At 44.5% G+C, this 14,889-nt stretch overlaps 1 protein-coding gene across 1 annotated transcript in view; it reads left to right on the forward strand.

Moving 5' to 3' along the window:
* LOC124123549 (DNA-directed RNA polymerase, mitochondrial-like) overlaps window positions 1–14,889 on the forward strand; it is a 68,370-nt gene that overhangs the window by 8,225 nt on the left and 45,256 nt on the right. Inside the window, exons 6-15 of the mRNA XM_048394529.1 lie at window positions 1,715–1,783; window positions 3,253–3,354; window positions 4,701–4,850; window positions 6,216–6,309; window positions 6,900–6,973; window positions 9,184–9,315; window positions 10,195–10,311; window positions 12,078–12,119; window positions 13,256–13,332; window positions 14,167–14,233. Coding sequence (XP_048250486.1) covers window positions 1,715–1,783; window positions 3,253–3,354; window positions 4,701–4,850; window positions 6,216–6,309; window positions 6,900–6,973; window positions 9,184–9,315; window positions 10,195–10,311; window positions 12,078–12,119; window positions 13,256–13,332; window positions 14,167–14,233 — 924 coding nt within the window. The remainder of the gene's footprint in view (window positions 1–1,714; window positions 1,784–3,252; window positions 3,355–4,700; window positions 4,851–6,215; window positions 6,310–6,899; window positions 6,974–9,183; window positions 9,316–10,194; window positions 10,312–12,077; window positions 12,120–13,255; window positions 13,333–14,166; window positions 14,234–14,889) is intronic.

Below are 14,889 nucleotides of genomic sequence, written 5' to 3' on the forward strand. Positions count from 1 at the left end.
TTGATGCTCATGATATCAATCTCTGGATTGTCTGGTTGGACTCAATTATTATTATTATTTCAATGTAATATTGCTGAGTGCAGGGTTAAACAACAAACAGTCAATCTTGTGAGATGAGAGTGAAGCCAGCGACTGCTATGACCAGTCAGCGCTCAGATTGCATCAAACAATCAGCAATGTTTCGTGCTTGACATCTTGTGCAACATGCGCCATGGCTGTCTCTGATTGCTATATGCTTCAGTGTCAGACAACGGTAGAGTTGGCACTTAATTCATGCACAGGGTCGGCCTCCTCTCCATTTCATCAGCGGACTATATACTCTTAGTTGTGGTGTCTTTAGTTGCCGTATTCAGTGACATATAAGCTGACTAACGGGATCGGGTGGTCAGGCTCGCTGACTTGGTTGATGCATGTCATCGATCCTAACTGGAACGATGCTCATGATGTCAATCACTGGATTGTCTGGTCCAGACTCGATTATTTTACAGACCGCCGTCATATAGCTGGAATACTGCTGAGTGCGGCGTTAAAGAACAAACAAACAAACATATTAGCTGAAATGACACCGTATAACAAATTTATTGTTCCGAAAAGAGTACACTATCTAGTATCTTTGTCGCACGTGTCATGTCAAAATGAAAACTTACGCTTCCAACCAGTCTAAATGACAGGACCAGTATTTTAGAAAAAATGAATAGAATTATCATAAAAATGCTGCATGTTATCAGAAATCTGAAGGCCACTGTAACTTGACGGGCTCCTATCTATTCTATTGCTGTGTGACGTCATTGGCGTTGTCATTGGCGTTGTCATTGGCGTCACATTTCTTGTTTGTGACGTCATCCTATATTATGTTCTATGACGTTGCTAATTGTTAATCAGTGACCTCCAATGTAAGCTTATTTTCCCCTATTATCCATATTAATATAGTCACGAACGTGGTTTCTTTAAAATTTCTTCACAATTAATTATATAAAAACACAAGACAGTGTCGTATAATGAATTCAACTACCAGAGGTTTCATTTGAAATATGTGATGTGGGTGTTTAAAAAATCAAAATTGGCTGTTACTGACGATGTTCGGTCTCATATCAGGTCAGTAACAACCATCTTGGATTTCTACTGTTGGTATATTGGCTTATATGGGGTTAGTAGTTCTGCTCTTAGATTGGTCAATCTGACTTTCAGGCTTCATAAAGGCTTACCTTCTGATCGCTTCACACACGATTTCGCTGAAATTAATTGAAATAATATTAAAAGGAATTTTGAATAAAATTATTGAAATAAGCTACAAACAAAAGTCCAGACAAGTCCAGATAGTCAATGAACACTTTTTATAGCCAGACAGCGTAATTACATGATTAATTTGCATACTACAGTATGGATTTGTTGACATGGTATTTCCGGTGTTACGTGCTCACAGTAATGTCTTTGCATTGGGGGAAAAAAACATCAAAACTCATTATGGCGTGTATAATGCGCACCCCCTTCAACACAGCTGTGTTTTTTTGGAAAAAAAGTGTGCACTATACTCAAGAAAATACGGTATATTTGGTTTGTAGTTCTGCTCCCTGATTGGTCAATTTCACTTTGAGGCTTCATAAAGACATATGTCAGAGCACACTGCACAGAGATGGTGTATGAACAGGTGACGGAGGAAGGATGTATATACAAAGTGTTGACAATAAAACAAGGGAAATAACTTTGATTTCAGGGCCTAGAGCTGGAGAACATCCTCAACGAGTGCAAGCTGAAGAAGGAGGAGTTTGATGCAGTCATGCAGGTACAGTGGGTGGCTGTGTGAGTGTACGGAGCGATCGGTGAGGAAATGGGTGGTCGGTCAGATCGATTGGTGATCGAGAGTGGGTGGCTGTGTGAGTGTACGGAGCGATCGGTGAGAAAATGGGTGGTCGGTCAGAACGATTGGTGATCGAGAGTGGGTGGCTATGTGAGTGTACGGAGCGATCGGTGAGAAAATGGATGGGTGGTCAGAGCGATTAGTGATGGAGAGTGGGTGGCTGTGTAAGTGTACGGAGCGATCGGTGAGAAAATGGGTGGTCGGTCAGAACGATTGGTGATCGAGAGTGGGTGGCTGTGTGAGTGTACGGAGCGATCGGTGAAAAAATGGGTGGTCGGTCAGAGCGATTGGTGATCGAGAGTGGGTGGCTGTGTGAGTGTACGGAGCCATCGGTGAGAAAATGGATGGGTGGTCAGAGCGATTGGTGATCGAGAGTGGGTGGCTGTGTGAGTGTACGGAGCGATCGGTGAGAAAATGGATGGGTGGTCAGAGCGATTAGTGATCGAGAGTGGGTGCCTGTGTGAGTGTACGGAGCGATCGGTGAGAAAATGGGTGGTCGGTCAGATCGATTGGTGATCGAGAGTGGGTGGCTGTGTGAGTGTACGGAGCGATCGGTGAGAAAATGGATGGGTGGTCAGAGCGATTGGTGATCGAGAGTGGGTGCCTGTGTGAGTGTACGGAGCGATCGGTGAGAAAATGGATGGGTGGTCAGAGTGATTAGTGATCGAGAGTGGGTGGCTGTGTGAGTGTACGGTGCGATCGGTGAGAAAATGGGTGGTCGGTCAGAGCGATTGTTGATCGAGAGTGGGTGGCTGTGTGAGTGTACGGAGCAATCGGTGAGAAAATGGATGGGTGGTCAGAGCGATTAGTGATCGAGAGTGGGTTGGAGTTTTGAGTGAGTGAATGAGTTGGGTTTTAAGGTTGCTTTTAACATATTTCCTTAATCTGAGAAAATGCCTAAGTTTATACAGACTGCAGATGTTTCTTGTTCGGTGGATACCAGCGGGGACGTGTTTCCGTGTGTAGGGTACAGACAAAGGGGATCAATATCATAATTATGTGTATCTTGGATTAAATTCCAAGGTGTAACTCTACAAAGGATATTTGTGGTGCCTAAGGTGTATGACGAGAAATAACCACAATGTACGCAGAGACTAGAGCTTATAGTGAGGAGGAGAAAACTATGCTTTAACACGTCGGCTACCCCACCGCACTCTTGTGTTATGAGGGGCGGTCGGGTAGCCTGGTGGTTAAAGCGTTGGCTCATCGTGCCGAAGACCTGGGTTTGATTCCCGACATGGGTGCAATGTGTCAAGCCCATTTCTGGTGTCCCCTGCCTTGATTTTGCTGGAATATTGCTAAAAGCGGCGTGAAACCTCACTCACTTTTGTGTTATGAAACAAATTGATGTTCAAACTCGATGACAATGATGTCATGTCCAATACTCCCTACAGGTGGTTCTCCAGGTGAGACAGGGGTTCACGCCCCGGCCCCGGCCAGACTTTGAGCCGTACAACGGACCCCTCTTGGAGCCCCTCAACCAACCCAGTGATCAGGTAAGTTGGATACCCTGGAACTGAATACATCCTCTCAAGTATGTTGGTTGTTGGTTTGTTGTTTATCGCCGCACACAGCAATATTCCAGCTATATGACGGCAGTCTGTAAATAATCAAGTCTGGACCAGACAATCCAGTGATTGATATCACGAGCATCGATCCACGCAATTGGGATCGATGACATGCATCAAACAAGTCAGCGAGCCTGACCACCCGATCCCGTTAGTCGCCTTTTACGACAAGCATAGTCGCCTTTTACGGCAAGCATGGGTTGCTGAAGATCTATTCTACCCCGGTCTTACAAGCAGGAGGCGGGTTAGATAAATGTGACCAACCATGACATAAGGGACCTTATGGGTGAAAAGTCATATTTTGACTTTTCATTATATTTCAAAACTACAGCATTTTTGGAACACAAATATACAATTCACAAGCTTCAATTCCTATTTATTACAGAGATACATGACATCACACATGGCAATCTTCACAGCAGTAGGTTGACCTCACTTGTCTTTATGATGTCATAGCACAATTGTATCCCAGGACCCTCCAAGTACATTACATGGCACGACCCGAGAAGATCCGGGGTAGAATAGGTTGTATGCTTGCCGTAAGATGCTTGTTGTAAGAGGCGACTAACGGGATCGGGTGGTCAGACTTGCTGACTTTGTTAATGCATGTCATCGTATTCCAATTGCGTGGATCGATGCTCATGATGATTTTTTACAGACCGCCGTCATATAGCCGGAATATTGCGAAGTGCGGCGTTAAACAACAAACAAACAAACAAACAAAGAAACATTACATAGCACATGCCTCCAAATACGCCCTGAGTATTTAACCTTGCACATGGCTCCACCCTCTATGACACCATGATGTGCGTGTGCAGGTGGTGGAACAACAAACAAACAAACATAACAGAGCACATGCCTCCAAATACGCCCTGAGTATTTAACCTTGCACATGGCTCCACCCTCTATGACACCATGATGTGCGTGTGCAGGTGGTGGAACAACAAACAAACAAACATTACATAGCACATGCCTCCAAATACGCCCTGAGTATTTAACCTTGCACATGGCTCCACCCTCTATGACACCATGATGTGCGTGTGCAGGTGGTGGAACAACAAACAAACAAACATTACATAGCACATGCCTCCAAATACTCCTTGAGTATTTAACCTTGCACATGCCTCCACCCTCTATGACACCATGATGTACGTGTGCAGGTGGTGGAACAACAAACAAACAAACATTACATAGCACATGCCTCCAAATACGCCCTGAGTATTTAACCTTGCACATGGCTCCACCCTCTATGACACCATGATGTGCGTGTGCAGGTGGTGGAACACAACCCCTATGCCGGAGTTGTGTCCCCTGACAGGTTCTCCCGGCAGATCGGGGCCCAGCTGGAGCGTGAGCTGAAGGGCACAGTCACTGTCAAGTCCATCGCCTCCCGACCCAACGTGACCAAGAAGATGAAGGACTATGTGAGTTATCTGCCCTGATGTGACCGTTTATATGATCTCTAAGGCCAGACTTTTTTTATTTTTAGGATTACGGATTTTTCAGCCCTAAGTCCAGGGTTGGAAGAGGGGGAAAAAAAGAAAAAAAGAAAAGCCAGATGCTTTTTTTTTAATGCAGAATGCCTCTGGCATACTTTATGAACACATTCTGTGCTCAAAAGACTGCCATTTGTGACGATAAAGCCCCTTGTAACAATAAAAAGTCTACCACTTACATCACGGACAATTGTCAAGGGAGGCTATTCATGTTTGGCTTCGAGATCAACAAAGATCAATTATGTAACTCTTTACTAGTTTACAACGGTAAATTCATATGTTTTTACAAAAAGGTGATGATAACAAATAAAATAACTGACTACGTTGCTATTGGCGGGAAAAAAAATTGGAAATCAGATTAATATTTTTTAATTTTCTCAAAAATTAGAGTCGGCGGGGTCCGTAATCCGAAAAATATAAAACGCCTGGCCTAATAGATATGTGGAACACATGTGGCTATGTTGTCAAACCTGAAAATCTTAAGACGTGTAGAGTGACAAGAGTTTCACTGTTTTTGTGGTTTTCAAGCCATAGGAAAATCAAAATACAAAAAAACACAATAACTGGTGAAGCTAAGTGACAGACAAATGAAGTATGGGAATACAGAGTAGTAGCTTGTTTCCTTTGCACAATACTGTAAATCTTGATATTAATGCGAGCGTGAATTAAATGCGAAAAATGCGAGTGGTCTTTGCTCGCAATATTAAACAGCACATTTATATCAACAATAAGACATTTTGGATAGCAGAAATACCAACTATGTATTCCACATCACTGTTTTTTGAGCAGCACTTGTTACAAGTATATAAACAATGTCATTCAAACACTAATTACATCCTGTGAATTGTCACTGCTGGGGTCAAGACAAGCGTTCTACTCACTCATGTCATCACACCTGCAAGTCCAGACAGACGCCACCCAACACGGTGTCTTTGCTCTTTGCGACTGCATCAAAGGCCGACACGAGCCAGCGCGCACGGATTGTTTTAGCTGAAGTACACTACTCAGCGCTAATAAGCGGTGCTATTTGGTGTGTGATTGGATTAATGTAAGGTTGGATTAAGGTGAGGATTCTCCTGTAAACCTGACGGAAGACATTTTGTTTAGATATTAATCCACTGATGCTTGAGAGGAGGGGGTGTCGCATTCATATTGAGTTGCATTTTTGGCTAGGGGCCAGCGGTCGCATTCTTTTGGAGACGCATTAATTTCGCGTTTTACAGTATTTGTATTGCCTCTGATAGTTACAAAATAATATTAAAGAATATCAGACATGATTTGGTCTGATTCCAGCGGAAGAAACTGGATGCTGTGCGGAGTCTGTGGAGGGATATGTTCAAGAAGGGCCTGGACAAAAAGATACGCTACCTGACACGCAAGTCCAAAGGTGAGTCACGGGTGCTTAGAAAAATGACAAAAGGGGTGCTTTTAAAAGCCATACACAGCAAGTTAAATTTGTTTTCAGAGATTGAGCAGTAGTTAAATGTCAGTGAAAGTAAAATGTTTTCAATACTAGTTATCAAGCCATTATAATTCCCCCGCTACTGGTCTTCGATCCTAGTAGGGTATTAAAGATCACTTAGACACCGAATAGAATTTGGTCAGAGGGGTATATTTGGGCAGGGCACTTAATAGGGGGAATACGGTATTATTAATCTGTCATCATATAATAATATATGTGTCTTACATTGTTAATTTTGATATCCATAAGGCTTTAAAAAAAATATTCTTGGTTCTCAAACACCACCGCATTTAAATACAAGACTGGGCGGTCAGTAGCCTAGTGGTTAAAGCGTTCGCTCGTCACGCCGAAGACCCGGGTTCGATTCCCAACATGGGTACAATGAGTGAAGCCCATTTCTGGCGTCCCCCGCCGTGATATTGCTGGAATATTGCAAAAAGCGGCGTAAAACCATACTCACTCACTCACTAAATACAAGACTAATACACGTAGTGTTTGATGTGTTTTATTTCCAGGTACACATGGGGTGTCCCTCCTGCCATATCTTAGGCTGCTGCCCCCCGATGAGTATGTCGACTGTGTGTTCACTGTACGTACAGCATTGTGGTCCGGCTTAGAATACGTCCCTAACAACCTATACTTTTAATAGGAGGTGATTAGGTGGATCAGGTACTCAGATTCAGTACGTACAGCATTGTGGTCGTTACAGAACATGTTGGACCCTATTGAGATTCCGGCTTAGAATACTTCCCTAACAACCTATACTTTTAATAGGAGGCGATTAGGTTCGATCGGGTACTCAGATTCAGTACGTACAGCATTGTGGTCGTTACAGAACATGTTGGACCCTATGGGGATTCCGGCTTAGAATACTTCCCTAACAACCTATACTTTTAATAGGAGGTGATTAGGTGGATCAGGTACTCAGATTCAGTACGTACAGCATTGTGGTCGTTACAGAACATGTTGGACCCTATTGAGATTCCGGCTTAGAATACGTCCCTAACAACCTATACTTTTAATAGGAGGTGATTAGGTGGATCAGGTACTCAGATTCAGTACGTACAGCATTGTGGTCGTTACAGAACATGTTGGACCCTATTGAGATTCCGGCTTAGAATACTTCCCTAACAACCTATACTTTTAATAGGAGGCGATTAGGTTCGATCGGGTACTCAGATTCAGTACGTACAGCATTGTGGTCGTTACAGAACATGTTGGACCCTATGGGGATTCCGGCTTAGAATACTTCCCTAACAACCTATACCTTAATAGGAGGTGATTAAGTGGAAAGGGTACGCAGATTCAGTACGTACAGCATTGTGGTCCGGCTTAGAATACGTCCCTAACAACCTATACTTTTAATAGGAGGCGATTAGGTGGATCGGGTACTCAGATTCAGTACGTACAGCATTGTGGTCGTTACAGAACATGTTGGACCTTACGGGGATTCCAGCTTAGAATACTTCCCTAACAACCTATACTTTTAATAGGAAGTGATTAGGTGGATCGTGTACTCAGATTCAGTGATTTGGCTGGGTGTGTGTCATAACGACAAGGTGGGATGTCGACCCCATGGTGATACCGGGTTAGAATACGTCCCCAACAACCAGTACTTTTAATAAGAGGCGATTAGGTGGATCAGGTGATCAGATTCAGTGATTTGGTTGGTTATGTGTCAAAACGACAAGGTGGGAACTTCATATTATCAATCACTGGTTTATCTGGTCCAGACTTTTTGTTTGCAAGATAATGTGATATAGCTGAAATATTGATGGTAAACAACAAACAAACAAACATAACTTGGGCAGAAAGTAATACTGTAAAGTTTGGTATTCACAAAAAAAAATTTTTTCGAAGACGTCAGAGCCAATTAAAATTCTGTTCTGTCTCGTTAGCTCAGCTGATGATAGTCCACTTAGTAACACCACATTCCACCGAAAATGTTGCTGCACGTGAAGGTCCGTGGTAGAATAGGTCTTCAGCAAGCCATGCTTGTCGTAAAAGGCAACTACGGGATCGGGTGGTCAGGCTGGCTGCCTTGGTTGACTTAGTGCGGCGTTAAACAACAAACAAACAACGAAAATGATGCTAAGAACCATGTTCGGGCTCGTAGTCTCAATTGGTTTTGGCACAGACTGGGACAGTAGCCACTGCCTGATTGACATCTCTGGCCTAGTACACAGTATTTAACTGAGACAGGTGTCTATTACTGTGGGACCGCCTCCGTGGTCTAGTGGTAGAGGGTCCGCCCGGATAGCGGAACGTCCGGGGTTCGATCTCTGGCCGCGTCATACCAAAAGACATTAAAAGATGGTACTTGTTGTTACCCTGTCTGGCGCTCGGCATTAAGGGGCTAAAACAAGGACTGGTCGGCTCGGAGTCAGTATACTGTGTCTGAGAGGGGTATTCATGTTCAACTGCGGCATGGTATCTCAGTTGGCTAGCACTATAAATCGGCATCAGTCCGGACTAGTACAAGCAGCCACACAAACACACACACGTGCATGCACGTCGCTATATAAGTGCAATATTCTTGGACGCGGCGTTAAACCCCATTTCACCTCACCTATTACTGTGGTCAGCATGCCACATGGATATTCAGCAGACAGAGGGGGTTTGCCACACATGCTAGGACTGAGTATGACTCTCATGAAGGTATGAAGGTATGAAGATGATCACTATTCTCCTCCTGTCACATCAGTAGAGGTTAGAAGATATTTAGGATGTTTGGAGACATGTTATGAGAAGTTCATTGTTACAAGTACAGTGGTTCATGTGTTGTGATGTCACTTTCAGGAGATGGATAAGATCGCGATGTTCGCGGAGTCGTTCAGTCCCAGCATGGGGATCCTGTCGAAACAGCTGGGCTACAGCATCTACAACAGCTTCATCAGACACCAGAACACCAAGAGCAGGGCCGACCAGAAGGTGGGACGGGGTGTTGGGCGTGATGGGATGTGGTGTCAGGGGTGACAGGAAGGGGTGTTGGAGGTGACAGGATGGGGTGTTGGGAGTGACAGGACAATGTGTTGGGGATGACAGGATGGGGTGTTGGGGGTGATGGGATGGGGTGTTGGGGGTGACAGGACAGGGTGTTGGGGGTGACAGAGTGGATTGTTGGGGGTGACAGGATGGGGTGTTAGGGGTGACAGGATGGGGAGTTAGGGGTGACAGGACAGGGTGTTGGGGATGACAGGATGTGGTGTTGGAGGTGACATAACTGGGTGTTGGGGGTGACAGAGTGGATTGTTGGGGGTGACAGGACAGGGTGTGGGGTGACAGGACAGGGTGTTGGGGTGACAGGACGGGATGGCGGGGTCACAGGATGGGGTGTAAGGGGTCACAGGATGGGGTGTCGGTGACAGGATGGGGTGGCCGGGGTGACAGGACAGGGAATGACAGGATGGGTGTTGGGTGGTGACAGGATGGGGTGTTGGGGTGACAGGATGGGGTGTTTGGGTGACAGGATGGGGTGTTGGGTGACAGGATGAAGTGTTTGGGTGACAGGATGAAGTGTTGAGGTGACAGGATGAAGTGTTGGGGTGACAGGATGGGGTGTTGGGGTGACAGGATTGGGTGTTGGGGTGACAGGATGAAGTGTTGGGGTGACAGACGGGGTGTTGGTATGTTGGGGGTGGGAGGATAGGGTGCTGGGGCTGACAGGGTCTTGATGTAAGGAATGTGTCCCAGGTTGAAGTGAGTATGTCCCAGGGTGATTTGGTAACAAAGTATAAGTTGTTGAAGCATTCACAGGATCTTGATTTTGTAAGTCTGAAACCGACAACAATTGTGGTGTTTATGCTCCAGATTGCCCAGCTCTACCGGCAGTATGCAAAGTACTACAATGACAAGGACTTCCCCTTCTCCAACCACAGGGAGTGCTGGCACCACATCATCACCAAGGAGGGCATGTGGTCAGCACTGGTCAGTACCCAACAGTTGTTGTTATGTGAGAGAGTGAGTGAGTTGGGTTTAACGCCGCTTTTAACAGTATACAAGTTATATCACGGCGTGTCAGCTTGATATAGGAGGAAAGCCCGAAGTGATGCAGGTCTTAGACATTTACCACTTCGGGGAAACCCACAAACATGGGTATATGCTGACAAATCTAAAACAATTGGGGCAAACCAGCATTTGAACCCACAATCATAAGTTTCTGGCGTGCCCAAGGGACGTAACTCTGCACAGCGAAATGCGTCCCCTTAGACGACTGGGCAACCCGTGCCCCCTGTTGTTATGTAGAGGACTGTGGTCTTGTCAAGTGGCTAACGTACTGGCATGTCATGCTGAAGACAATGTGTTTCATTTCTCATTTGTTTGTTTGTTGTGTAACTCGTCACTCAGTAGTATTGCAGCTATGTGACAGCGCCTTGTAAGTAATCACATTCATATTAATGATATTAGGAGCAGCAATAAATGCATTCATGATGAGACAGGGGCGGTGGAGTAGCTTAGTGGTTAAGACATTCACTGGTCACACTGAAGCCCCGGGTTTGATTCCCCACATGGGTACAATGTGGTCTAGCCCGTTTCTGGTGTCCCCTGTCATGGTATTGCTGGAATATTGCTGAAAGCACACCCACTCCCTCCCTCCCTCCCTCCCTTCCTCCCTCTCTCTCTCTCTCTTGAGAGGTTGCTAGGGACCTATTCTGGCCTGGAATGCCCGTTGGATTATTTGATATATTAAGTAAGGATAACATATGTAGATGAACACCCAGTGATGCGTGCTTATAAAAGACAACTTGTATGTGTATTGGGGGTAAACATGTTCCCAGAGGATCCCACTTGGACTAAGAATAGTTTTGAGGAAAGGTTCTTTCGACATTTGCATGTATAAGATAACTTTATTGTGGCTAATCCACCATGGTATAACATATGGTCCACCTTGGTGTAACTTATGGTCCACCATGGTATGACGTATGGTCCACCTAGGTATAACATATGGTCCACCTTGGTATAACTTATGGTCCACCATGGTATGACGTATGGTCCACCTAGGTATAACATATGGTCAACCATGGTATAACATATGGTCCATCATGGTATAGCCTATGATCCACCATGGTATAGCTTATGGTCCACCAAGGTATAACATATGGTCCACCATGGTATAACTTATGGTCCACCATGGTATAACTTATGGTCCACCATGGTATAACTTATGGTCCACCATGGTATAACTTATGGTCCACCATGGTATGACGTATGGTCCACCTAGGTATAACATATGGTCAACCATGGTATAACATATGGTCCATCATGGTATAGCCTATGATCCACCATGGTATAGCTTATGGTCCACCAAGGTTTAACATATGGTCCACCAAGGTTTAACGTATGGTCCACCATGGTATAACTTATGGTCCACCAAGGTATAACATTTTGTCTACCAAGGTATAAGTTATGGTCCACCATGGTATGATATATGGTCCACCATGGTATAACATATGCTCCCCCATGGTATAAGTTATTGTCCACCATGATATAACTTATGGTCCACCATGGTATAACATATGGTCCATCATGGTATAACATATGGTCCACCAAGGTATAACATGTGGTCCACCAAAGTATAACATATGGTCCTCCATGGTATAACATATGGTCCACCATGGTATAACTTTTTGTCCACCATGGTATAATTTCTTGATGTGTAGCAATTCCTCAGTTGACCTATCTTGTTTTTTCAGGATGTTCCCACAAAGCCCTGGCCAGACCACATCATGAAGGCAGTAAGTGTCACGTTCCTACCTCTCATCCACATTTCTGGTTATACAATAGTTATATTGTCAGTGCAACTGCCTACTTTCTCCCAACTTAAGTTGGCACACTGTGACACAGCTGAAGTATTATCAATAACCAACCATCATCCTCACTCACTCACTCACTCATCTGACCCGTGAAGGTCCGGGGTAGAATAGGCCTTTAGCAACCTATGCTTGCCGTAAAAGGTGACTATGCTTGTGGTAAAAGGCGACTAATGGGATTGAGTGGTCAGGCTTGGTGACTTGGTTGATGCATGTGGATCGATGCTCATGATGTCAATCACTGGATTGTCTGGTCCAGACTTGATTATTTACAGACCGCTATCACATAGCTGGAATAATCAACAAACAAACATACAAACATCACTCATCCACATAATACAATACAGTGACACTGTCACTGAACCTGTCTCGGGGGCACGGGTGGCCCAGTCGTCTAAGGCGCCGTGATTCGCTGTGCAGAGTTGCGTCCCTTGGGCACGCCAGAAACCTATGATTGTGGGTTCGAATCCCGGTTCGCCCCGATTATGCTTCAAGGTTTGTCAGCACCATACCCATGCTCGTGGGTTTCACCGAAGTGATAAACGTCAGAGACCTGCATCACTTCGGGCTTTCCTCCCACATTAAGCTGACATGCTGCGATATAACTGGAATACTGTTAAAAGCGGCGTTAAACCCAACTCACTCACTCACTCACTCACTGAACCTGTCTCCTTCCTCCAAACTTAATGCTGTCATAATAAACAGGATGATGCTCTGCTGGCTCGGAACAATCACAGGTTATTCTAGTCCATTTAACTCTGATAAGACATTTAAGTGTGATAAGAAATTAAAACCTGATTTAAACAAAATACTTTTTAGACATTTAAGCCTTATGCCTGATTTTGAACATTAACATTAAAATCCTATCATGCTGTCACAACATTTATTTATGTTAGGTATAATGCATGGCTGGGGTACACAAGAATTGTCACTACATGCAAAGCTTTCTTTGTTTCAGCTATCTAGAGAGTCTTATCCAAACTACCCTATACTTTCCATCACGATTTGTCTATCATTAAACGGATTGCTGTTTTGTCACCAGTATGTTTGTCTGTCCACAGATCGGGAAGACCCTGTTCGATGTCATCCTGTATGATATGAAGATAGATTCTAATTTGTTCAGGAATACAAATGAAAGGTGAGGACAATCGTCGGTCTTGAACTGAAAACCACACTCACGTTGTTTTGTCTGAGAGGTGAGGTGAGGTGAAATGGGGTTTAACGTCGCGTCCAAGATTATTGCACTTACATAGCGACATGCATGCACGTATATGTGTGTGTGTGGCTGCTTGTACTAGTACGGACTGATGCCGATTTATAGTGCTAGCTCACTGAGATACCATGCTGCAGTTTAACATGAATACCCCACTCTGACACAATATACTGACTCTGAGCCGACCAGTCCTCGTTTTAGCCCCTTAATGCCGAGCGCCAGACAGGGTAACAACAAGTACCATCTTTTAACGTCTTTTGGTATGACGCGGCCGGGGATCGAACCCCGGACCTTCCGCTCTCCGGGGGGGACGGTCTACCACTAGACCACGGAGGCAGATCTGTTTTGTCTGTGCCGTCACTCCCTTTGAGACTCTGGGTTAGAACAGGTCCCCAATAACCGATGCTGGTTGTAGGATGCAGCTGAGTTGGATTGAATGGTCAGACTGTGGACTGGTTGATTGCCTGTCAAGAGCAGCAGCTAATATGGATCACATGGTCTTGTTGATTGTGTGGCATCCTTTGTGCCCCATCCACCTGGGATGTTGCTCTTAACGTCGATCACTAGTTTGTCTGGTCGACTCTTGATTTCTTGAGGTATGAGAAGTATTTCTCCTGTCACACTTCATTGAATTCAGTCAAAAGTTAAAGGCATCAGAAGTATTTCTGCCATCACACTTCATTGATCTTTGAATGACATCCCTATGCTGTACTGTGTTAGCCAGCTAGGCGTAAGACAGAGAGTGTGTTCTGTTTGTAGGAAGATGGTGCCAGCCTTCTACTCCGTGTACAGGACCTACGGGCACCGAATGATTGAAGAACTGAAAGTAAGTGGGCTTCTCTGTCATCCGTCATCCAAAACTGGCTCCCACAGGAGATATCGCTTGGGTGAGATCAAGCGATATCTACATTGAAATTGCATCACAATGCTTTGCAGACCATTGTGATGTCATTGGTTACCATGACGTCACAATCAAAAGACATCACTAATAGCTCTACTACTGAAGCTGTCAGCAGTACTTTTTACACTTAAGACACTGCTTATTACTGTCTACAAACTGAAAAAGTCACAAGGCTCGCTAAATACAATGTTTATTCCTAATGCAGGATATTTACCATCCACAAACACACTTGCGTGATAACCTCTATTTCTGTTACCCACTAGTTTTTACACATGTTGGTGTTTAAGTTAAATATTTAAAAATACTATTCATCTAGTCCCTGCAAACTGGTGTTGTGTGGGTTCGAGAGCTTTATAGGACTAAAAAATATCACGATACTTCCACAAGAAAGTGTGATGGCAAATGATCATGATGTAACTGTCATCGTGGAGCAATATTCCAGCAATTTGACGGCAATCTGTAAAATAATCAAGTCTTGACCAGATAGTACAGTGATTGACATCATGAGCATCGATCTACACATTTGGATATGATGACATGCATCAATCAAGACAACGAGTCAGACCACCCAATCTGATAAA

Source organism: Haliotis rufescens, unplaced genomic scaffold (genome assembly GCF_023055435.1).
Source record: "Haliotis rufescens isolate VD_foot unplaced genomic scaffold, xgHalRufe1.0.p SCAF_13, whole genome shotgun sequence".
NCBI lineage: Eukaryota > Metazoa > Mollusca > Gastropoda > Lepetellida > Haliotidae > Haliotis > Haliotis rufescens.